Source organism: Opisthocomus hoazin, chromosome 7 (assembly GCF_030867145.1).
Source record: "Opisthocomus hoazin isolate bOpiHoa1 chromosome 7, bOpiHoa1.hap1, whole genome shotgun sequence".
In the NCBI taxonomy this organism is placed as follows: Eukaryota; Metazoa; Chordata; class Aves; order Opisthocomiformes; family Opisthocomidae; genus Opisthocomus; species Opisthocomus hoazin.
Window position 1 is genome coordinate 70,794,881 of NC_134420.1, and position 22,884 is coordinate 70,817,764.

The 22,884-nt window shown below is 58.4% G+C and overlaps 1 protein-coding gene across 4 annotated transcripts in view; it reads right to left on the reverse strand.

Annotated features, from left to right (window-relative positions):
- Window positions 1-184: 184 nt before the first annotated feature.
- The window catches only part of SAMD4A (sterile alpha motif domain containing 4A), a 120,258-nt gene continuing 97,558 nt past the window's right edge, over window positions 185-22,884 (reverse strand). For 2 of the 4 annotated variants that reach the window (XM_075427107.1, XM_075427105.1), the window contains 9 exons: window positions 18,139-18,248; window positions 17,400-17,486; window positions 14,145-14,439; window positions 12,783-12,868; window positions 9,225-9,343; window positions 6,314-6,515; window positions 5,883-6,009; window positions 2,510-2,593; window positions 185-427 (listed from right to left, as the gene is read on the reverse strand). In XM_075427107.1, the coding sequence (XP_075283222.1) occupies window positions 399-427; window positions 2,510-2,593; window positions 5,883-6,009; window positions 6,314-6,515; window positions 9,225-9,343; window positions 12,783-12,868; window positions 14,145-14,439; window positions 17,400-17,486; window positions 18,139-18,248 (1,139 nt within the window). In that variant the 3' untranslated portion in view covers window positions 185-398. Of the gene's footprint in view, window positions 428-1,644; window positions 2,594-5,882; window positions 6,010-6,313; window positions 6,516-9,224; window positions 9,344-12,782; window positions 12,869-14,144; window positions 14,440-17,399; window positions 17,487-18,138; window positions 18,249-22,884 lie in introns of those variants that run through there. The other 2 variants (XM_075427106.1, XM_075427104.1) reach the window with 1 other exon arrangement.

Below are 22,884 nucleotides of genomic sequence, written 5' to 3' on the forward strand. Positions count from 1 at the left end.
CAATATTCGTTCGTGTCCTCGTCCAGAAACAGGGGTTGCCCACGGCGCTCCGGTGAACCCTCCGTCGTCAGCACTCTCCTGTCGCGTCCCCCCCAAACCCCCCCCATGCTTCTTCCTCGTCGAATTTTCGCCATTTCCCCCCTCCCGCCCCCACCAGCATGGATGTAATAAATGACAACACAAATTCCAAGTCTAATGATATGTTCACAAGGACAATCTACACATTCACAAAATTAAAACAGGAGAGAGAGAGAGAGAGAGAGAGAGAGAGAGAGAGAGAGAGAGGAGAGGAGAAAGGCTGCAAGCTATCGATCGCTGAGGCTCCCTGCAAAGCCCCGACCTCGCCGCTGGACCCGCAGCAGTTGTTCTCCCGGCCAGCGTCCCCGTCGCGACGCCTTCTAGATCGTGGAGGTTCGGTCGACGCCATCTGCAAGCGGGAAGGGAGAGTTAGGGGCAGCCCCGGCCGCTCACGTTGTGCCTCTTACCCCCCCCCCCACCTCCCCGGGCTGGGGTGGGTTGGACCCCCGAAGCACCCCAACCCCACGGCCCCTGCGGCGAGGTGGCACCACGGGGCCACCCCCCACCCCCCCACCCCCCCAAAGGGGTGCTGAGGGGTTTTGGGGTGTCAGCACTTTGCCGGTGCCTCCGTGTCGCCGTCTGTCCCCGCTCCCCAGCAGCCCCCCAGCCCCCCCAGTCGCTGTCCCAGCCCCAGTCCATCCCCACGGCACCGTCCCGGGAGCAGAGGGGGTTTTGGGGCAGCTGAGACTTGCCGCAAGGTGGGGGTACCAGTTTGGGACCCCCCCCCGTGCAATGGGGCAGGGCCACGACCCCTGCCCAGGAGCAGGGGGACGGGGATGGAGGTGGTCCCATGGGGGGGTTCCTTGTCCCCCAGCTAACCCAGCCCTGCAACGCCTGCGCCGACGAGGACGCAAAATTCTCCTCCGGCTGAGGATCATGGCAGGGGAAAAAAACCAACCCAGGAGTGGTTTCTGTCCCCCCAGAGCCCCCGTCCCCAGTGTCCCCCCACAGCCCCGAGCCCAGGAGCGAGGGGTCCACGACCCACCCCAAAGCCTCCCAGACGACCCTGCTGCCAGCAGCCCCCTCTCCTCCACCCCCCGGGCGCCAGCAGCAACGACGGGATCGGAAATCATCACCCAACAGCACCTCCAACCCTCGTCCAGCCCCGACCGCTCCCCGTCCCCCTCCCAAAGCCCCGTCCCCGGGATGGAGAGCGGCGGGGGGCTCGGCTCCCGGGGCAGCCCCCACACGGGGCGCTCCCTGTTAACGCTACCCGGGGCATCACGGCCACCTCCCAACTTCAAACTCAAAACAAAAACAGGTTTGTTACGCCCTTTTTTTTTTTTTTCTCCCCCAAAAGGTTTATTTTTGTAAGAGCTATTTATAGCACAACCAGTTTTGAGAGGCTCGGGGTATGTGACCTGGAAAAAAAAATAACTGGGAGGAACAGTACCCTGCAGAGGAACACGACAGCTAAGCCTCGCCTGGGCACGCGCCGGAGAAACGCTTCGGGTGACACAAGTGTCCTTGTTTTCCCGGCCGGGGACGCTGCCGGGGCCCTGCTGCCTCTGACAGTCCTCGCTCCCGCGTCCCTCTCCCCGGGACGCGCTGTCACATCGCTGCGGGGAGCCCGCTGCCATCGGTCCTCCCCGAGGGCTCCCGTCCTCGACCGGTCGACGCGCTCCGGGGATTGCCAGGGCCGAGACCCGAGCTATTCGGGAGGGTCTGGGCGATGCCGGTGGCCGCGCTCGTCCCATCGCCGGGGGTCATCCTTCGGGCTCGGGGGTCCGGCGCGTCGGCGAGGGGCACCGGGCGCTTCTGGTGCCAGTGCTTTTTGCTGCGCCGGCCTCTCCATCGCGCTGCCGCTGGCTTTTCCACCCTCCCTGCCTGGTCCTCCTCCCTCCCCGTGCCCGTTAGCCGCCCGCCCGGGGTTGGCACCCGGGTGCCAGCGAGGAGCTGCCAGTGCCACCAGCCCAGGGCAGGACCGGAGCCTGGTTTCGGCTCCCACTCCCCCGGCCAAGCGGGGGGCATTGGTAGCAGAAGGGTAAAACACTCCCAAACCTGTGAACCATTCGAGCACGCTGGTGGCCAGGGCTTTATCGAGAACTAAAAACAGACTAGCGAGCTAATACTAATTATGATTAGCAAGCTAACTAGTGGCTAATAAGCACGGGCTCCACTGGTGCTGGGTGCAGTCCCCGTGTTTGGTTTTACCCCTCCGCCCTGGGTACTTCGCGGCAAGAAGAAAACGTCCCCATCCGACCCCCACTGGGAGCATCCCCAGGAGCATACCCGGGAGCATCCCCAGGAGAATCCACGGGAGCATCCCCAGGAGAATCTCTGGGAGCATCCAGCCCCGCCGCCGTCCCCCCCGCTCACAGCCACAGCCTGTCCCAGCTTTTGGGGGGCGCGGGGCAGGGGCCGGTGCCGGGGGGCTCGGCGGAGGCGGCGTGGACGTGCTGGAAGAGCCCGAGGAGGAGGGAGTGCTCACCGCTGAGCGCGTGCTCCGTCATGCTCAGGCACAGGGACTCCAGCCTGTTGTTGATGTCAGGTTCAGTCACCGGCACCTGGAACTCTGCGGGGAGAAAGGGACAGGAGACTCGGTCAGGGGACCAAGAGAGGAACCTGATGAGGTTCAACAAGGGCAAGTGCAGGGTCCTGCACCTGGGGAGGAACAATCCCAGGCACCAGTAAAGGCTGGGGCGGACCTGCTGGAGAGCAGCTCTGCGGAGAGGGACTGGGAGTGCTGGGGGACGACAGGGTGACCATGAGCCAGCAGTGTGCCCTGGCTGCCAAGAAGGCCAATGGGATCCTGGGGTGCACCAAGAGGAGTGTGGCCAGCAGGGCGAGGGAGGTTCTCCTCCCCCTCTACTCTGCCCTGGTGAGGCCCCATCTGCAGTGCTGTGTCCATTTCTGGGCTCCCCAGTTCAAGAAAGATGAGGAGCTACTGGAGAGAGTCCAGTGGAGGGCTACGAGGATGATGAGGGGACTGGAGCATCTCTCCTCCGAGGAAAGGCTGAGGGAGCTGGGCTTGTTCAGCCTGCAGAAGAGAAGGCTGAGAGGGGACCTTAGAAATGCTTATAAATATCTGCAGGGTGGGTGTCAGGAGGATGGGGCCAGACTCTTTTCAGTGGTGCCCAGCGACAGGACAAGGGGCAATGGGCACAAACTGAAGCACAGGAAGTTCTGTCTGAAGATGAGGAAGAACTTCTTCCCTCTGAGGGTGATGGAGCCCTGGCCCAGGCTGCCCAGGGAGGCTGTGGAGTCTCCTTCTCTGGAGATATTCCAGCCCCGCCTGGACGCGGTGCTGTGCAGCCTGCTCTGGGTGACCCTGCTTGGGCAGGGGGTTGGGCTGGGTGACCCACAGAGGTCCCTGCCAACCCCGAACATTCTGTGATTCTGTGATTCTGTGAAAACTCCTCAATAGGGGTGAGGCAGGGTTAGGGCTCGACGTGGGATGGCAGCACAGACCGGCAGAGCCACCGTCCGCCTCCTCCATGGCTGGCCCGGCCGCTGCTCGGTGGCCCACGGCCCTGCTGCCACGTGCCCGGGGGGTGAGCAAAGAAAAATAGAGGGGATGAAGTCTGGTGTGCCGCAACGCCCCGGCCCGATCCATACAGCACCACAAAGCCCTCCCCTCGGCAGCAAAAGCCTTTGCAAACACAGCTTTCGCTACTGGCATCTCCTGCTGGCCACCAGCTTGCATGGGATGAGGCCCAGGGGGGCTTGAGGGGGGGGCTGAGGTCACCCCACCCCGGTGGAAAGTGTTTCAGGACCCCAGCCCCACATTATTGCTTATTTTCCCGGCGACTCAGTCTGCACCTTTGGCTCTCTCATCCTCCTGCACCATCGTTCACCGCAGGCCAAGACGCAGAGAGAAACCTATTCATCGTCCTTCAGCGCCCGCAGAAACGCGCCCTGGTCCCGGCGTTCAATCAGCACCCGAGAGCAGCCGCTGCTTTTGCTGTACGGGATTTTTGGTGCCGAAATTCCGCAGCTCAGACACCGCCGGCGTGCGACGGGAGGGGAGCTGCCAAGCTGCAGCCATGGCAGGTGCTCACGGATGAGGTTTGCTTTACTGGGGGGGTGTAACTCCCTGTCCCGCGGTGTAAAGTGTTACGGTCAGCGTGCTGGTAAGAAGAGGCGTGCTTCAAGGCTAATGAAGGGACACAGAGACACCAGGACATGGACATCCTCGTGGGAAGGATGCTCCACTTCAGGGTCAGGTTCAGCAGGAACCCCCTGAATCACAAAATGGCTTGGGTTGGAAGGGACCTTAAAGATCATCCATCCTACCACAGGCAGGGACCCCTTCCACCAGACCAGGGTGCTCAGAGCTCCATCCAACCTGGCCTTGAGCACTGCCAGGGAGCGGGCAACCACAGCTTCTCTGGGCAATCTAGGCCAGGGCCTCACCACCCTCATTATACAGAATTTCTTCCTTATATCTTATCTAAACCTCCCCTCTTTCAGCTTGAAGCCATCCCTCCGTGTCCTGTCACCCCATGCCCTTGTCACAGCCCCTCTCCAGCTCTCTCGCAGCCCCTCCAGGCACTGGCAGCTGCTCTAAGGTCTCCCCGCAGCCTTCTCTTCTCCAGGCTGAGCAGCCCCAGCTCTCCCAGCCTTTCCTCCCAGCAGAGGGGTTCCAGCCCTCAGATCATTGCTGGGGCCTCCTCTGGCCCCGCTCCCACAGCTCCAGCTCTGTCCTGTGCTGAGGGCTCCAGAGCTGGACGCAGGGCTCCTGGGGGGTCTCAGCAGAGCGGGGCAGAGGGGCAGAATCCCCTCCCTCGCCCTGTGCCCACGCTGCTGGGGATGCAGCCCAGGGCACGGCTGGCCTGCTGGGCTGCCAGCGCACACTGTTGGGTCACGCTGAGCTTCTCATCAGCCAGCACCCCCAAGTCCTTCTCCTCAGGGCTGCTCTCCATCCATTCTCCGCCCAGCCTGGGTCTGTGCTTGGGATGGCCCCGACCCGTGAGCAGAACCAGGGGATGCTCCTATATACGGGAGCATTTTTGTGGTGCTTGGGAAGGCATCGCTGCCACAGCACCATTTCCCTTCCCCTGCACTGTGAGCAGAACTTCCCTCGAGGGCACGAAGGCGGTCCCTCCGCACCGGGACTCCACGTCCACGCACGAGCCAAAAACGTGACGGCAGAGCCACCGCCTCCCCCTCCTGACACGGAGCCCCTCAGAAGGAAGCCTGGCAAGGCACCAGCACCGTTATCTACAGGGCCAAGATGTTCTACACAGGGGCACACATCCCTCCGGTGATGCCTCCGGTTCAGCCCACCCAGTAACAGAATCACAGAATAGTAGGGGTTGGAAGGGACCTCTGTGGGTCACCCAGTCCAACCCTCCTGCTGAAGCAGGGTCACCCACAGCAGGCTGCACAGCACCGCGTCCAGGCGGGTCTGGAATATCTCCAGAGAAGGAGACTCCACAACCTCCCTGGGCAGCCTGTGCCAGGGCTCCGTCACCCTCAGAGGGAAGAAGTTCTTCCTCATCTTCAGCTGGAACTTCCTCTGCTTCAGTTTGTGCCCGTTGCCCCTTGTCCTGTCGTTGGGCACCACTGGAAAGAGTCTGGCCCCGTCCTCCTGACACCCACCCTGCAGATATTTATAAGCATTTATTAGGTGCCCTCGCAGCCTTCTCTTCTCCAGGCTGAACAAGCCCAGCTCCCTCAGCCTCTCCTCGTAGGAGAGATGTTCCAGTCCCCCCATCATCCTCGTAGCCCTCCGCTGGACTCTCTCCAGTAGCTCTTCATCTTTCTTGAACTGGGGAGCCCAGAACTAACCCCACCAGCCTCCAAGAGCCCCATCTCACCGGGCTGCGGAGAAGCTCAAAAGCAAAACGCCTGCTTCCTACCTGGCTGCTGAAACATCAGCATGGTCTGCGGGGTGGTGTGGACCGGCAGCGAGCGCGTCCTCTGCACCGAGCTGTGGCTCCGGCTGGGCATGCTGTTGCTGCCGCCGGGGTTGGCAAACCAGAGGTTCTGCGGGAAGCAAACGAAAAAGGGGAGCGGGATGTAAGAAAGGAGGGGCTTGGGAGGCCTCTGTGCCATGTATTTATAACCCCCTCGGGCTCATCGCTTCCCTCTCCACCTCCCAGTTTGCCCCCCTCCTGCCAGTCCCTTTCCCACACGCAGCGGCACGGAGGAGAACAAATCCCTCTCGCCGGCTTGCCTTGAACGAAGGAATGAAAAAAAACGGGGATCCGGAAAAGGTAGAGGTGAAAAAGCAAAGCAAGCTCACAGGGAAGGGATGGGAAAGCTGGAGACATGGTGAACGCCGACCAACCTGTCTGCCTTGCTTGAGGATGGCGGGGCTGGCGGCGGGGCTGCGCTGGGGGGTGCCCAGTAGCCCACTGGGGCCCAGCAGCCCCAGCCGAGCCGTGGGGAGGTTGCGGGAGGGGATCTGGAACTGGCGGGGGTTTCGCCGGCCCAGTCCTGCCCCCGCAGATCCGGCTGTCGGTAAGGAGTTGGACTGGCCAAAGCCTCGGCTGCGGAGAGAGAAAGCGCCCAGGGTGAGAAACCGCGAGGGGACGGTGCTGCGGGGGCGAGCGGCTGGTTTGGCGCGCTCAGACCAACAGCCGAACGTCTCGAGGGTGCCCCGGCATTGCTGCGATGCGCCAGACCGATGCTCCTCGCCCCAAGCCCCGCACCAATGCTCCTCACCCCATGCCCTGCACCGATGCTCCTCACCCCATGCCCTGCACCAATGCTCATCACCCCATGCCCTGGACCAATGCTCACCACCCCAGGCCCTGGACCGATGCTCATCACCCCATGCCCTGGACCAATGTTCATCACCCAGTGCCCCGCACCGATGCCCACCACCCCATGCCCTGCACCGATGCTCATCACCCCATGTCCCACATTGATGCTCATCACCCCATGCCCTGCACCAATGGTCACCACCTGATGCCCCAGTCCAATGCTCATCACCCCATGCCCCACACTGATGCTCATCACCCCATGCCCTGCACCGATGGTCACCACCTGATGCCCCAGTCCAATGCTCATCACCCCATGCCCTGGACCGATGCTCCTCACCCCATGCCCTGCACTGATGCTCATCACCCCATGCCCTGGACCGATGCTCATCACCCCATGCCCCGCACTGATACTCATCACCCCATGCCCTGCACTGATGGTCACCACCTGATGCCCTAGACCAATGCTCATCACCTGGTGCCCCGCACCAATGGTCACCACCTGATGCCCCAGTCCAACGCTCATCACCCCACGCCTCGCACTGATGCTCACCACCCCATGCCCATCCCACGGCCAAGGGTTCATCATGAGCTCTGCTCCTGCCCCAACCCTCCCACCCCCCTGACGATGCTCCTCCATCCTGCAAGTGCAGCGAGAAGGAGGGGGTTTGGGCATACAACAGCACCTTCGTTTCTTCCTCCCCTCTGCCAGTCACCCCCCCCGCCCTTCGGCAGTTCTCAGACTTGCATTATTTTTTTTAAAGTCTACTTCACTCCTGTAAATGGGCCTGTTCTTAAACGCGGGCTAAAACAAGGCAGGCAATTCCCCGGGCACTGGAGCTAGCAGTGCCTGATTTCTTGGGTTTTGACTTAAAACTTCTCAAGCAGTTCGGGTGTACAAAAGAGATCGCTCCTGTGTGGAATCTCTAGTGTCTGATAAAGGCTCAGCTCGTGCTGTTGGGTTTTCTTTACTGGGAACGCTTGAAGGGTTGGACCTTCTCCCCTTCAAGGTTCATTATCATGAACATTGTCCTCTCTGAGACTTCTCAAGTTCCATCAAATATGGTTAAAACGACCGAACAAGCCCAAGGTTTCCTAGGGAGGGGCTGAGCGAAAGGCACGTTCCTGTGGAGGTGGGACTGACTCTGCATCCGCTCCCGTCTCCGGACCGCAAACCCTCATCCAGCTCCCCGTGGTCAGAACAAAACCATCTGGACCCAAGACCACGCAGCTCAAATGTCCTGAGACACCAATCTCAGGACGCAAAACCATCTTCACTCCTTGGAGGGGAGCGTTGGATGCACTGGCATGCCTCCTCACGTGGGTTTTTCCACTTCAAACCAGAGGAATGACAAAAAAATAACCAGATAATCCTTGGAAACACACACAACGTGGGTCTCTTCTCGCCATGCAGCGTTGACTTGGTGTCTCTGCCCAACTCGCTGGGCGTTAAATCCCTATGAGAAAAGCAGGACTGGCCGCGTGCTTCTTCCTCGCCTGCAGCTTCCCAGGAGCAGAAGAAACGCAAAAGGCAGAGAACTCGAAAGCAGCGCGGACACCGGAGAGCATCCCGGGTGGAAAGGGACTGGGCTCATTCCAAGCCAGCAGCTCCACCTCGGGCTTGGGGTCAGCCCGGATGCGTGGCTGAAGTGCTGCACCAGTGATGGCCCAGAGCAAATGGGTCCATCAGAAACCTCTGCTCTGGTCTATGCCGCTTCTGCTCCTGCCATGAGCGTTGGAACTGCTTGTTCTTACCATGCCAAAACACTTGGTTTCATGGCACTGAGAAACACCCTGGTTCCACACTCGTTCCTTCTGAACTTAAACCTCAGCTGTCCCAGTGCTCCCAGTTCCCTCCAAACCCCTTTCTTCCGGAGAAAACAGAACTTGCGCGAGACTGCAATCAAATCGACTTAGCAGAACGAAACGAAAGGCCAACGCTGTTTCTTTATCAACTGATCTAAAAACATCTGTTCTTGCCATAACCCAGCTTAGGATCGCCCGACACCCAGCATCACCCTGGAAGCCAGCACCCACGGCGTTCGCAGCCCATCCCTGCCCAGACCGCGGCCCCCCAGCTCCGCACCCTCTGCAGCCTTCAGGCCCTTTATTTTTTTGCCGGTTGAGGGCTTTTTGGTGAAACTCCAGCACTGATGTAAGCAGCACGGGGCAGCAGGACGGGCAGAGCCGGCTGCCCAGCGCCGGGACAGGCTGCGCAGCCGGGAAGCGCCGGGTCCGGAGCCAGGGAGACGCGGTGGGAATCAGCGGGGTAAACGCCGACCGCACACGCAAAGGAACTTCATGGTGGTTTCCCTTCCCAACCAACGCCTGGGGTTTTATTGCCGAAGCTTTTCCAACCATTATCCTGCCCCAAACACGGCTGTGAACCCGGCAGGATCCGTCCCTCCCACTGGGAGACACCGGTCCCTCTGGAGATGCTCTTGCCGGCCCCCTCGGACACAGCATCCATCCCACCCCTCCCGAAACCCCGCGTACCTCCTCTGCTGCCGATAGCCCGACAGCTCCAGGAGGGATTTCCGAGGGAAAGACCGAAAGAGTTTCTGCACCTGCTGTTTCCATGACAGCAGCCGCTTCTTCTGGATCTCCGTAAACGCCTGCCCCCAAAAAAATAAAAAGGGAGAAAAACAGGAAACATATGAATATATTTCTGGACAAAGCGAGCAGGGATGTGTACGTGGGGGTGCGTGTGAAGAAAAGCAGGCGGTGGCGTGAGCTGAGCCCCACTGGCAAGCCCAGAGGGAAACCCTGGTCCCTCCTGAGGTTTCACTCATCTCAAGTGGAGAAAACACTCCGGCAGCGTCCCCTGGGCCCCAGCCCGGCTCTGTCCCCACGGCTGCCACCCCCCTGGGCAGAGCAGGGCTTCCCCAATGCCTCCCCGCTGCCCCTCGCAGCCCCCAGCCGCGCCGCCCGTGCTGCTACGGGGCGCGAGCACGGCTCCGCGCGGGGTCTGATGGCTGGTCCCCGCGGGGTGGTGACACTCGTCACCTCGACGTGGCTCTAGAAAACGCCGCCGGCCTCGGAAAAAGCTGGGATTTGGAAAGCGGAGCCGCTCCGTGGCACCCCGCACCCCATCCTCCTCCTCGGGGCTGGGCAGAGCTCGGCTCCGCTCCCGGCGCCGACAGCCTCGGCGGGAGGTCAGCCGGGGCGAGCCCCGTCACCCGCCCGGGCTCGCTGCGAAGGTCACCCAGGCCTCCGGTGCGGGTTACGGGGACACCCATGTCCCCATCACAGCTAACTTTAGACACCCGATGTCTCCGTGCCGCCGGCGGAGAGGAGCGGAGGTCTCCGGAGGACAACCTGGAGGCTAATTAGCATCTGACTTGATTGCTCCGAGCCACCCTCCGGAGCAGACGCTCTCTCCCGGCACTGGTTACGCCGGAGCTGATGCAGACGGCGGTGCCGGGACACGGGCTGGCACCGGTGGGGTGAGGCTGCGTCACCACATCTGTCCCAGGCACTGCTGGAAAACGAGCCCCTCGGCAGCCCTGTGTCCTCCTGGCTTTGCTCTCCAGCCCTGGGCATCTGCTCCCACCTTCCCCGCTCCTCTCTTCACGGCTCTGCTCCCCAAGCAACGCTCTCCTCGGCCGTCCAGGCACCACTTCCAGGCTCCGATGCTCTCTGAGAGGGGAGCAAGTGGGAGCAGACACGCTCCCCCCTCCAGCCCCTACAGCTACCCACCACTGCCCATGTCTCTGTAAAGCACCGAGAATCAGAGAATCATGGGTTGGAAAAGACCTCTGAGATCATCAAGTCCAACCATCCACCCAACACCCCCGTGCCTACTAAACCACGTCCCAAAGTGCCACATCCACACGGTTTTTGAACCCCTCCAGGGATGGGGACTCCACCACTGCCCTGGGCAGCCTGGTCCAACGCCTGACCGCTCTTCCAGTAAAGAAATTGTTCCTAATATCCAGTCTGAACCTCCCCTGATGCAACTTGAGGCCATTGCCTCTCGTCCTGTTGCTGATTACCTGGGAGAAGAGACCAGCATCCACCTCACTCCAACCTCCTTTCAAGCAGTTGTAGAGAGCGAGAAGGTCCCCCCTCAGCCTCCTCTTCTCCAGATGAAACAATCCCAATTTCCTCAGCTGTTCCTCATCAGACTTGTTCTCCAGACCCCTCCCCAGCCTCGTTGCCCTTCTCTGGACACGCTCCAGCCCCTCAATGTCCTTCTTGGAGTGAGGGGCCCAACACTGAACACAGCACTCCAGGTGTGGCCTCACCAGTGCCGAGGACAGGGGCACAATCCCCTCCCTGTTCCTGCTGGCCACACCATTCCTGATCCACACCAGGATGCCGTTGTCCTTCTTGGCCACCTGGGCACACTGCTGGCTCATGTTCAGCCGGCTGTCGACCAGCACCCCCAGGTCCTTCTCCGCCGGGCAGCTCTCCAGCCACTCCTCCCCAAGCCTGCAGCATTGCCTGGGGTTGTTGTGACCCAAGTGCAGGACCTGGCACTTGGCCTTGTTGAACTCACACAGTTGGCCTCAGCCCATCGATCCAGCCTGCCCAGATCCCTCTGCAGAGCCTTCCTACCCTCGAGCAGATCGACACTCCCACCCAGCTTGGTGTCATCTGCAAACTGACTGAGAGCACTCAGTCCCCTCATCCAGATGATAAAGATGTTAAACAAGACTGGCCCCCAAACCCAAGAAGACCATACCCACGGCTCCAAACCTGTCTTGCAGCAAACCCAAACAGCGGGTGCCACCACTCCACACTTCACGGGGCCAAATGGTGGCTGACACCGCAGGCACTGCCAGCAAAATGCACTGAAACCCCCACCGTGATCGACAGAGGTGTCCAGGAGCACAGTTCAAAAAATGTGCTGAAGTGCTCACATTTTGCCCTGTATCCAACTGTTTCACCCCAATTCAAGATCCCTGGGCTTGGCCCTGCAGAGATGTGTGGATCAAACCCTTGCCCGAGCACCGGCTCCAGCTGCAAGGCACGGGGCTGTGAGCTGTCCCTCTCCTCCTCCATGTGCAGCGCATTTTGGGGCTTGCAGCCACCAGCCCTCTCCAGAGGAGGTTCTTCTGTGCTTTGACAGCTTATTTTTTTTACAGAATCATAGAATGGTTTGGGTTGGAAGGGACCTTGAAAATCATCTGGTTCCAACCCCCCTGCCATGAGCAGGGACATCTTCCACCAGCCCAGGGTGCTCAGAGCTCCATCCAACCTGGCCTTGAGCACTGCCAGGGAGGGGGCAGCCACAGCTTCTCTGGGCAACCTGGGCCAGGGTTTCACCACCCTCATGGGGAAGAATTTCTTCCTAATATCTAATCTAAATCTGCCCTCTTTTAGTTTAGAGCCATTCCCCCTTGTCCTATCACCACACACCCTTGTGAAAAGCCCCTCTCCATCCTCCCTGCAGGCCCCTTCAGGTACCAGGAGGCTTTTTAAAAACAAACAACTGAGAAAGGTTTAAAGCCTGCGGCTCCTACGAGGGGTTTGCAGTCTCCCCCTGACCCCTGCCACAGGGGCAGGCGACGGGCAGCAGCTCGTTCTGCCAGGGGTACGAAACGCTGCAGGACGCCGGGGCTCCATCCCTCCCTGCCATGGGGCAGGAGCTCGCCGGCATCCTGCGGCACAGCCTCGGCCATCCCCAGCCATCGCCCGGCGACGGCAGATCTGCCGGGAGCAGAAACAGACGCCCTCATCCCAAAAAGCCCGAGGCCACGTGCTGCTGCGGAGGAGGCGGCGACGCCGCGGGATCGCCGAGTCTGATGGAAACCGCCTGCACGTTCATCCCAGGATTTTTTCTTCCATCCAGCCTCTGACCGGACAGTCACGAGCCGGATGAATTCCCCGGCGCCAGGTCTTGGCAATTAAGCGAGCGTGGGGTGGGAGCAACATTTCCATGCACCACGTTGGAGCGACCGCCCGCTCCAGCCCTGCTCTGTCAGAATTATTGTTAATACCCCCCAAAAATATTTGTGTTGGAAACCAAAAGGTTTACACAAACAGACACTTTGGAAACAGTCTCTAAGTGATGAGAGCAACAGTTTTAGATGATCCGTCACGACTCACCTCGTGGATCAGACATTTGTCTATGAGCTGTAAATAGGAACTGATATTCTCTTCGTCGGGTCGGGAAACTAAAAGTTGTGTGCATACTGGAAAAAAAAAAGAGAAGAGAAGAGAAATGGGCATGGGGACACTGAGCTGGGGTCCAGGGGTGTTCGACGAACGCCCCGGATGCCCCTTTTCCCTTGTCTCACCGGTGAGTCTCATCATGAGCACGCAAAAATGGCCTCCCCCAACTCCCGCTGTGCCGCCCTGTGTTTGGGGCCAGATTTTGTTCTCCGTTATGACGGCGTAAATCCAGAGTAACACCGCTGGAGTCACCAAAATCAGACCTGAGCAAATCAGGGGCACGGGATTATTCCCCGTTCCTAGCCAAGAGCCGGCGCTGGGAGAGCTCCTGCTCCTGCGGCCACAGTTTGCCCCTGCCGCAAACGGGTTCCCACTGATCCCGACGGATTTTACCCTCGTTTGGAATTAACGCCGTAAAAGCAAGCGCAAACGAGTTCGCAGAGCAATGAGGCTGTCCCCTCGTCAGCGCAGGGATGCCTGGTGGGCCGGGAGGACACCTCATCCCGGCAAGGCTCGGGCCACACGTACGGCTTCGCGCGTGACGGAGGCGTTCGTCACCGGCTGAACTCATCAGCGGGTTTCAAACGGGGCCATTTTTTTGCAAAAAAAGGTCTGAAACAGGGACGGGGCTGATGTTTCTTCGTGGCATCCCAACGAGCTTCCTTCTGCTCCTGGTCTCCTGTGCGAGCCTGCAAATGAGAGCCCCCTCCACGCAGCCAGCATCGACACCTCACATCCCACCCAGGCGGGTCAGGACACATCCAAGCTCGCACAAATTTGCTGGAAGAGCCCTGTACATGGCACAGGAGGTCGGTCCCCACCTCACATCGCTCCTGTGCACCTCCCAGTGTGTCCATCCCAACGCAAATCCATGCGTTTGGCACCAGCACCTGAGTATTTTGGATGTCCTGCATCTAATTCGGGGCTTAAAAAGGGGCTTGGAGCAGCTGGTTTGCACTCAGGTCAGCTCAAGCTTAGCCCACGCACCGGTGCCAACCCCCCGCAAGCTGAGCGAGTCCAAGGGATGGTGCCGAAAACACCTCCGGAATGGTGGGATGCTCCCAGGGCTTGGAATGGGAGGGAGAGGATGGTGTCCGCACACGGCCCGTCCCATCACTGCCCACCCCCTAAATCGCTGCCCGCCTCCCCGCCCACGCTCTGACCTCTTACCACACCACGACGGGACCTCAAAAAACCATCACCCCTCGGACCGTGGCTCGCAGGGGCACGGGGAAAGGCCACCGCGGGCACCCTGCCCCGAAGCCAGGATGGCAACGACAAGTGACGGCCGCTCACCTTTCCCCATCACTCTGGTGAACTGTCCGGGCAGGTCACCTTCGGGCAAAGGGGCCCCCCCCGACTCGCCCTCGCACCCCGGCAAATGGTGCTGCTGCATCCCCCCCGCCGCAGAGTCCTTGCAGTCGGAGCCTTGGGTGTCCGAGCCGATCAGGGCGGAGGGGTGATGCGAGTCCGCGTCCCGGCTGTGCTCCTCCGTGCTGGAGTTTTGGGAAGAGTAGGCTTTGATGGGGGTGAGGATCATTTGGTGTAGTTCCTGCAGCGGGACACGCAAGTTGCCGCCTTCCAGGATGTCCTGGGGAGTCAAGTGGAGAGAAGAGAGTTTGTCTCCGCAGGGACACCAGGACAGCAGCTACGAACCAGACCCCTACTGCTACCCCCACCAAGAAATTCCGCACCGAAGCCGACGGCCTTGCTCCTGCTCCAGGAACTGTGCCTGATTATCCGTGGATGCGTCCAGACCTGAATCCCCAGGGATGAAGGTGCCCCATCAAACACTGGGACCCAAAAACCAGCACCCATCCAGCTTCAGCGTTTCCCAGTTTCCACTAGGAAGATGCAAACCCCATGAGCGTGACCGAGCCTGTGAGATTCCAACGCCCAGACCAGCTCCTTCCCCAGCAATCCCACAGCCGTGACATTTCAGCCCTATTTACTCTCAACTATGTTTTTTAACGTGGCCTTGTCTCCAGTTTCCGACGCTGCCTTCGAGCGTGGCTCTCCCGAAGAGCTTGCCACAGCATCCTTACGCCCTGGGACGTGCTGGGATGAAGGAGCGAAGCGGGGACGTCCCCCTCCACACCGGGACGGGCTGAGGGAGCGGACGCAGAGGGGAAAGGGAGGGATTCAAGGGGAGCAGGGCAGGTTGTGGTCGGACACAGAAGCAGAGACCACGAAGCCACAGGTGAACTTCTATCCCCGTAGCAAAAATCTTCAGCCTGGAGACCCAGGAGGGCGAGGATTTGAGTACACCCCCAGCCTTGCTCTCAGTTACAGCATTGATCAAAAACTCCCTTTCTCTGGTCAGATCCTTCTCCCACTGCTGGGAAATAATTCCATTTTGATTTTAATGCAGTCCGGAGCAGGCTCCTGCAGGGTTTGGCTCAGGGGATGCCGCTTGGCAAGAGGCAGCTTTTGGGGTGAGTCCTGGCTGCGCCCAGGGACGAGACGCGGAGCGGGCACGCAGGCTGCGCGCGAGCCAGCCGAAGCCCTGAAATGGTCGTTCAGCCTAATTCCCGCTGCACCCCCAGCTCGCTCTCGGACGTCTCCGCTCCGCTCCTCTGGAAGACCTGGCACCAGTCTGCTGGGCGCTATTATTTTGGGGAAAAATATCCTGCTCCGCTACCCGGCGGAGAGGGGTGGAGCAGCTCTTTCCAAGAAAGCAGCAATCTTTAGCAGCGAGACACTGCCCAGAAAAAATTCAAGTCCCACACATGTTCTTGTTTAGCAAAAAAAAAAAATGGATAGGAAGCCTGGAACACCAGAGACGTCTCCTCCCAAGTAAAGCAGCTCACGGGCAGCTCCGAGACCTGGAAAAGCAGGACGTGGTCACAGCCCCACAGCCCAACCCCACCCCTGGAGGGCTCCAAAGCCGCCCATGCCGCCCATCTCCCCTGTTTTACAGCGCCCATGGCCGGCGGTGCCAGCCGAACCGGGCTCACCCTCCCGCCCCGCGCCAGGCAGCCAACACCGTATTTCAAAACCCAGGCGGGGAAGCGGGGGAAGAGGCTGTGCAGCTGCCTGGAAAACACATCGCCGAAGCGAGCTCAATCAGCAGGCTGTCTCTTGGATTTAATAGTTATTATTAATATAAGGAGGTAAATACGGTTTTATTAGCTCCTGCCATACTCCGAGTACAGTCCCATATTATAAATAAATAGTGAAGCAGTGAGCTAACGAAAACACCAATAAATAGCAACACGCCACGTAAGTATTTAAAAGCCCCTAGTGGGAGGCTCTGCAAGTTGCTTTTTGAAGATGGTGCAATTAAATACAATATAATATTGCGATAATAAATAGCGAGAGGTTGGGTGAGCCGCTCCCAGCCAGTCTGCGGTGCTGGTGCTTCTCCAGCAGCCATTTCTGCAGATTTTAAGCCCTTGTTGCAGGGACAAAAAAAGTTGCTATTTGTCCTGCTTGGAAATTCATGATGATCACAGAATCATAGAGTCTTTAAGGTTGGAAAAGACCTCTAAGATCATCAAGTCCAACTGTCAACCCAACACCACCATGCCTGCTAAACCATATCCTGAAGTGTCACATCTACACGTGTTTTGAACACCTCCAGGGACGGGGACTCCACCACCTCCTTAGGCAGCCTGGTCCAATGCCTGACTGCTCTTTCAGTAAGGAAATTTTTCCTAATATCCAATCTAAACCTCCCCTGATGCAACTTGAGGCCATTGCCTCTCGTCCTATCGCTGGTTACCTGGGAGAAGAGACCAACACCCGCCTCACTACAACCTCCTTTCAGGCATGGGCGTGGGTGAGTGCAGGGATTAGCAGTGGGTGTCTGGCTTTTGCCCACAGAATCACAGAATCACAGAACGTTAGGAGTTGGAAGGGACCTCTGTGGATCATCTAGTCCAACCCTTCTGCCAAAGCAGCGTCACCCAGAGCAGGCTTCCCATATGATGCTCCAGAAAAGCGCAGTGGCCCTTGACCTGACAGCCTCTGGGAAATCCCATCTCTTTCTGGGGACGGAGAGGTAGGGGCAGGGCTCGGGGGTCCCTGGTCTGACCGCTGTGCATTGGAGGGGTCTCCTGAGAGGGACAGTGCCATCGAGACGGGAGAGTTGACCGAGTGGCCAAGGGATACCCAGGGGTTAAAGGCTCTGCCCAGCTGGTTCTCCAGCGGCAGAGATGACCGCGGTGGCTGGTGCAGCTACAGCTGGTCCTCCACCACAGTTCAGCAGTAGGACCACCACCTCCCCATCACTGTCGCGGGGTCGGTGCCCTCCATCACCCAGAGCTCAGGTGTTTCCGAGCACCCTGGAGCTCATACCCCTGCTGCAGGGTATGTCCAGGCCAGCTGAGTGAGTGCCAGAGACGGATTAGGACCCGCTCTGCAAAATACAGCCCCAAATAAAACCTGCATGCGGGACAGAAGTGTTTGAGACGCCATTCAGATGCGGCCAACAACAGATTTCTCTGCAAAAGATTCCAGCGACACGTGTAACCAAAGAGTGCTTCGCCCCAGAATTAATTCCTGGCTTCTTGAGAAAGAAGAAACAGAAAAGTGGTTGCAATTACTCACCCTTTCTAAAGATTTGAGCAGGTTTTGTCTTTCTTTTAGCTTTTGGATACTGATGACTATCTTGTGCCTTGCGCCTTTGGTAACGTTCTGTAAAAAACAGCACAGAAACCTGGTGTTAACATTTCCACGGGACAGGCGGGTCAGCCCAGAGCCTTCCTCCCCTAAACGAAAAGGGCTGCCATAAATTATTCAAATATCTGAGTGCAGGGATTAGCAGGGGACATAGAAAACCACTTAGAGACTTGCTGAAGATAGAGATTTCCAGCTAGTCTGTCCCTCCCCAGCCCATCTCCCATGCCGAATGCAATGGTGCTGACTGGCCCTCTCCGCCCCGAGGATAACGCAGGGGTAAAAGCGAAAGCAGGGACGTCTTCAAAGCTTAACAAGGCAATCGGTCACCAAAGCCCCACTGGCTTCAAAGGAGTTGGGCACTGCAGACTGCACCCCTGGTCCTCCTGAACTTAATCCCAACTGGAGAAAACCCCAATCGCAGCTCCCAGTGATGGGACCTTCATGCTGGGACTCTGGTAAGAAATCTGGGACAAGGCCTTCTTCAGGTACAATGTGGGTTTTTTCACTTCCCAAGACCTGGTTTTCCTTTCTCTGCTTGCTTTCCAACCATTTGCAACCAAAACCCCTTCCAGATGAAGATGGAAAGAGGCGTTGGAGGCGTCTCATCTACCCACTGCGCAAGAGTCGGGACTGCGTCTGATCCCTTTACGACTGACATGGGACATACTTGTGCCTCGAGCTGGCATTCGGTGAGGGCCATCATCTCCTCGTACGTCATCTGCGAGAAGAGGGCGGCGTACTTGTGCAGCCGGAGGCTCTTCAGCCAGGCTGGGACATCTGCAACACAAAGGTAAGGAGATGAGAGCTCCCGTTGAGCTCATGACACGGCTTAACCACGCGCGACAGCATCAACAACAACATAAGGAGACAATTAGGTGCCTTCTACCACCCCATCGGTGCTTCAGATACCTTACTGAGCTCCACAGACCTTTTGGAGGACACAGTGCTATGGGTATGGATGGTAGGAGGAACCAGCCCCTGGATGAGGACATCATGCTATGGGTATGGATGGCAGGAGGAATCAGTCCCTGGATGAGGACATCATGCTATGGATATGGATGGCAGGAGGAATCAGTCCCTGGATGAGGACATCATGCTATGGGTACGGATGGTAGGAGGAACCAGCCCCTGGATGAGGACATCGTGCTATGGATATGGATGGTAGGAGGAACCAGCCCCTGGATGAGGACACGTCCTCATGGTTGGGTTTCTGCAGCTGAGCCGCTGGGAATTAGCCCACAGGGAGCCGGCATCGTGCCACTGCACTCGCAAGCTCCTCGCTGCCCCTTTCTCGGGAACGTGGGAACCACTGAAGCTAACACTGTGGTCGAGCTTAGGACAAGCAAATGGCTGTTTTGCAGATGGCAGACACTGATTTCTGGCATGAAGGAAGACAGTATGTGCTGAAAATTTAAATTGCCACTTAAAGAGAAATAAAAAGATTTTTTTTTTGATCATGGAATAATGACGTGCCATTGAAGATGGTCCCCCAACCCATTTCAGATGGGTGCCTTGGGACCTCAAAATGCACCGACTGAAATGACTTCTTCCTTCCCACTCCCCATTTGCAGGGTAGGACCTCTGTGCCCAGCTCGATAGGTAACCAAAAATACTTTTATCCTCCGGACATCAACGTGGTTTCACAGGGAAGGACCTGGGAGCAGGATCCTTCCTCTGCAACACGCAAAACCCCACCAGACCCCATGATGGGGTGTCCTCCACAGAGAAGACTGTGGGATACGAGCCTCCCCTGCTCCAGCCTGCTCAGCCCCTAGTCAGGGTTTTGCAGGTTTGGGGGGCCCATGGTGACACCCCACAAGGGAGGGGGGGCCCCTGCAGATATCTCTGCCACAGCACACCGCTGTGCCCGTGACGACGCTTCTGCTTTGCGTCCCAAAGGCTTCAAATGCTGTGCCAAATCGGGACCTGCTTTCTTTAGCACCTACAACCCAACAACAGCTCTGCCTTAGCTTACCCAGCTCACACGCTCCGCTCCCAGGAATACCCTTGTCCATTAGTCCTTGTCCCCTTCCCCACCAGTGAGGCACCCGGGACCCCCATCTCAAACCACGCCGGGTGCAGTAACAGCAAAAAAACAGCGTTTCAGCCCCAAACAGCACCAAACCCCACACCCTGAATGGAGAGAGCAGGTCGAGGCTCAGGAAATGTCGTTTTTGGGGCTAAATACAAATTAACAGCAACATCTCCCCTCTCTTTGACTGCTCCAGAGTGGATGTAAGGGGTTCATGCCGAGTTGGTGGGGGACCCCACGTCCCACGGCAGGCAGGAGCTGACAGCACAGGAGAGCCCGAGGTGAAGGAGCGATGGCTGGCGGCGAGGCTGCCCCGGTGGGATTCCTCTGCCCATTGAGCTCACCAAGAGGGAAGGAGGAATATGGGCTTGCACCGTTTTTGGGAGGAATTTCTACCCACCACGAGCTTCTGCTGCCAGGCTGGGGCTGCTGTGGGTGCTGGTGCTCTGCTCACCATCCCTGAGGCCAGCATGAGGACGACCTTCACGGCCACGTCCAACAATCTTCACTAACGTAGCCAACCTCAGAGGGTTTCTAGGCTGATCAGACTGCAAAGTGTGAGGCCAGTTTTGCTTTGGAAAGGGATGAGGCGAAGCCAGGAGGACAGTCCCACTGCTGGGACGTCCCACCATGTTAGTGGTCTCTGTCCAGAAAGCCCCACACTGTTGAGTGCCAGATGCAAGTCAAGGATCATCTCAGACCTCTTCCCAAACCCACACAGCTCATCGCTGGATGGGAGAGGGCAAGATGGACCATTGGTTTGGTCCCCTGCGGCACTTCTTACATCTGCCAGATGCCTCCTGCTGCCCGCTGCCTGGGCTGACCCCAAGCCCCACTCACGTCCAAGCAGAGGATGCAAACAGCCCCCGAACACTGCGTTTTGCTCATGCTCTCCATCCTCTGACACAGGTCAGGATTCACGTTGCAATGAAATTCCTCAAACGCTGCACAGAAGGAGATCAACCCCACACCAAGCACGGGGGCAAAGCAGTTACCAAGCAGAGATGGGCTGAACTTTGCTGTCTTCCCGAAGCCCCAACATGCAACAGTCCTACAACCCGCTACCAGAGGCCTCGTCAATCGATCTGCTTAAAAAAATCAAAAGCTCTTAGCAGAAAGCCCATTGCAAGCTCTTAGCAGCAAGCCCTCTGTCCCCAGCGCAGGTGGGGAGCGCAGGGACTGCCAAGCTCGAATCTCAACGTCATTTTAACACAAAACCACCTCGGTTTAGCGACAACACGTTAAAAGTCTGCCTGATCCCATGTCCCCCAGGGACATCTGCCTTTGGCGTGCGTCCGTGCCGATGGCAAAGCCCACGGGGATGCTTTCAGAAGAGAGCTGTAACTTCCCACAGACATCAAGTGTCCTCAAACGCCCATCTCTGACCTTTGCAGGGGGTCGGAGAGCAAGAGCAGCTCTTCTCCCCCTTTGCATCAGTCTCCCTGGACCACCTCCTAATTTCGGGAGCTACGATGGTCCCGGACCCCCCTTGCCAGCGGGGATGCCAATCCGGGAGTGGGCTGGGGAGAAGAAGCCACCCCAGTACAGAGGGACAGAGGTGGGGCATCCCACGGGGAAGTGGCAACCAGGAGGCGCAAGGTCACCTAAGGCGATTTCACGGTCCTTGGAAAGTCAAACTTCCTAACGACCCCCGCGGAGCAGCGAGCCGCCCGCCCGCGGAGCTGCTCTTTCGTCACCGATTACCGGGAGCTAATTGCGAACTCACGGCACGGCCGGCGGCAACGCTGCACCTGACGTGGGTGGCGAAGCGAGGACTGCCGCGCCGCCCACATACATGGTCCCCCGTACGCGTTAAACGCCGGAGTTCGGCCGGCACACATCTATCTGGGTGCTGGGATGGAAATTTAGAGGAAATTTAGAAGGAAAACAATTCACCCTGCCATATCTGTATACAGGCCAATGTATGCAGAGGACATCTTCAGAAGCGCCCTCACGGCACGCCACGCCAAGCCATGGAGGCACTCGCAGCAGAAACCCCCAGCTCTACCCAAACCCTTCTCGCGGTGCCCTGGGAAGGGACGGATGGACAGACGGACGGGCTCCGCAGGGAATAAAGCATCCACGTCTCTCCCTGGAGACACCAAGGGTCGGGAAATGGCCAAAGGATCTTTCCTTCATCATGAAGATAGATGGGAAGGAGAGAATTAGGTGAGATTCAGGGAGACGAACTGCTAAGCCACCTCGGATGGGGTCAGTGGTGGGTCTGGTTCGACGCCCCGGAGGGTGTTAAAGAAGGAGAAGCTGACGGGAGGCAGGGGTGACACCAAGGCACGGGAGCGTGCAGGCACGCGGGGAGACGTGGCTGCAATTCAGAGAAGGGACTTGGCAAACTGAGCAACTGCTCTTGGCGAAATGAGATGCGACCCAATAAAAATGCACACAAAGTTGTGCGCTTCTGTAGGAGCGAGAAAAGGCACAAACCGAGGGCAAGGAACGGGCAGTACTTTTTTTTTTTTTTGCAGGAAAGCTGTGGGGATAGAATGGGTCATACGCAGCCCGGGGTGGGGTGTTATTCGAGGACGATGGGGCACACAGCCCCAGGAACGCTGCCTCTGTGGCAAGCAAGTCACTGCTCTGCTCCCGAGTCCACTTTTGGGCAACACACCTTCAATAAAACACAGACTTTGTGGAAAAAATGCAGTGGAGAGAAGGAAGAACAACCCCAGATTTGGAAAAAAAAGATCTGGGAAGAAACTGGATTGGTTCAGGCAGAAAAAAATACAGTGGAGGGGCAGGACATGGCAGTCGCAGACACCAGAGGCTGCAGACATCTGTTTCGCACGTCCCCGGCCACGGCTGACTCAGCAATGGGGGAAACCAGGTTTAGATGTTTGCAAACCTTCCCCCAGAGAAGGAGGATGCTGGGGACAGCATGGCTCGAGGAAGGGCAGCAGCAATGGGTTGTCTTAATACGTGGAGTTTATTTAATTGATAACTGCTGGTGGATTCCCTGGGCAACGGCACCTTTGGGTTTTGCGGATTGGGCCGTATAGATCGACTGCATTGCACTGGGAAGTCTCTATCCGTGCAGGTCCCATAGCTCCAGCTGTGGGTCACAGGGAGCCAAGCTCCCCTTGGTCTCCTCCCCACCTCCACCAGCAGAAACAGAATCACAGAATCACAGAATGGTGGGGTTGGAAGGGACCTCTGTGGGTCACCCAGCCCAACCCCCTGCCCAAGCAGGGTCACCCAGAGCAGGCTGCACAGCACCGCGTCCAGGCGGGTCTGGAATATCTCCAGAGAAGGAGACTCCACAGCCTCCCTGGGCAGCCTGGGCCAGGGCTCCGGCACCCTCAGAGGGAAGAAGTTCTTCCTCATCTTCAGCTGGAACTTCCTCTGCTTCAGTTTGTGCCCATTGCC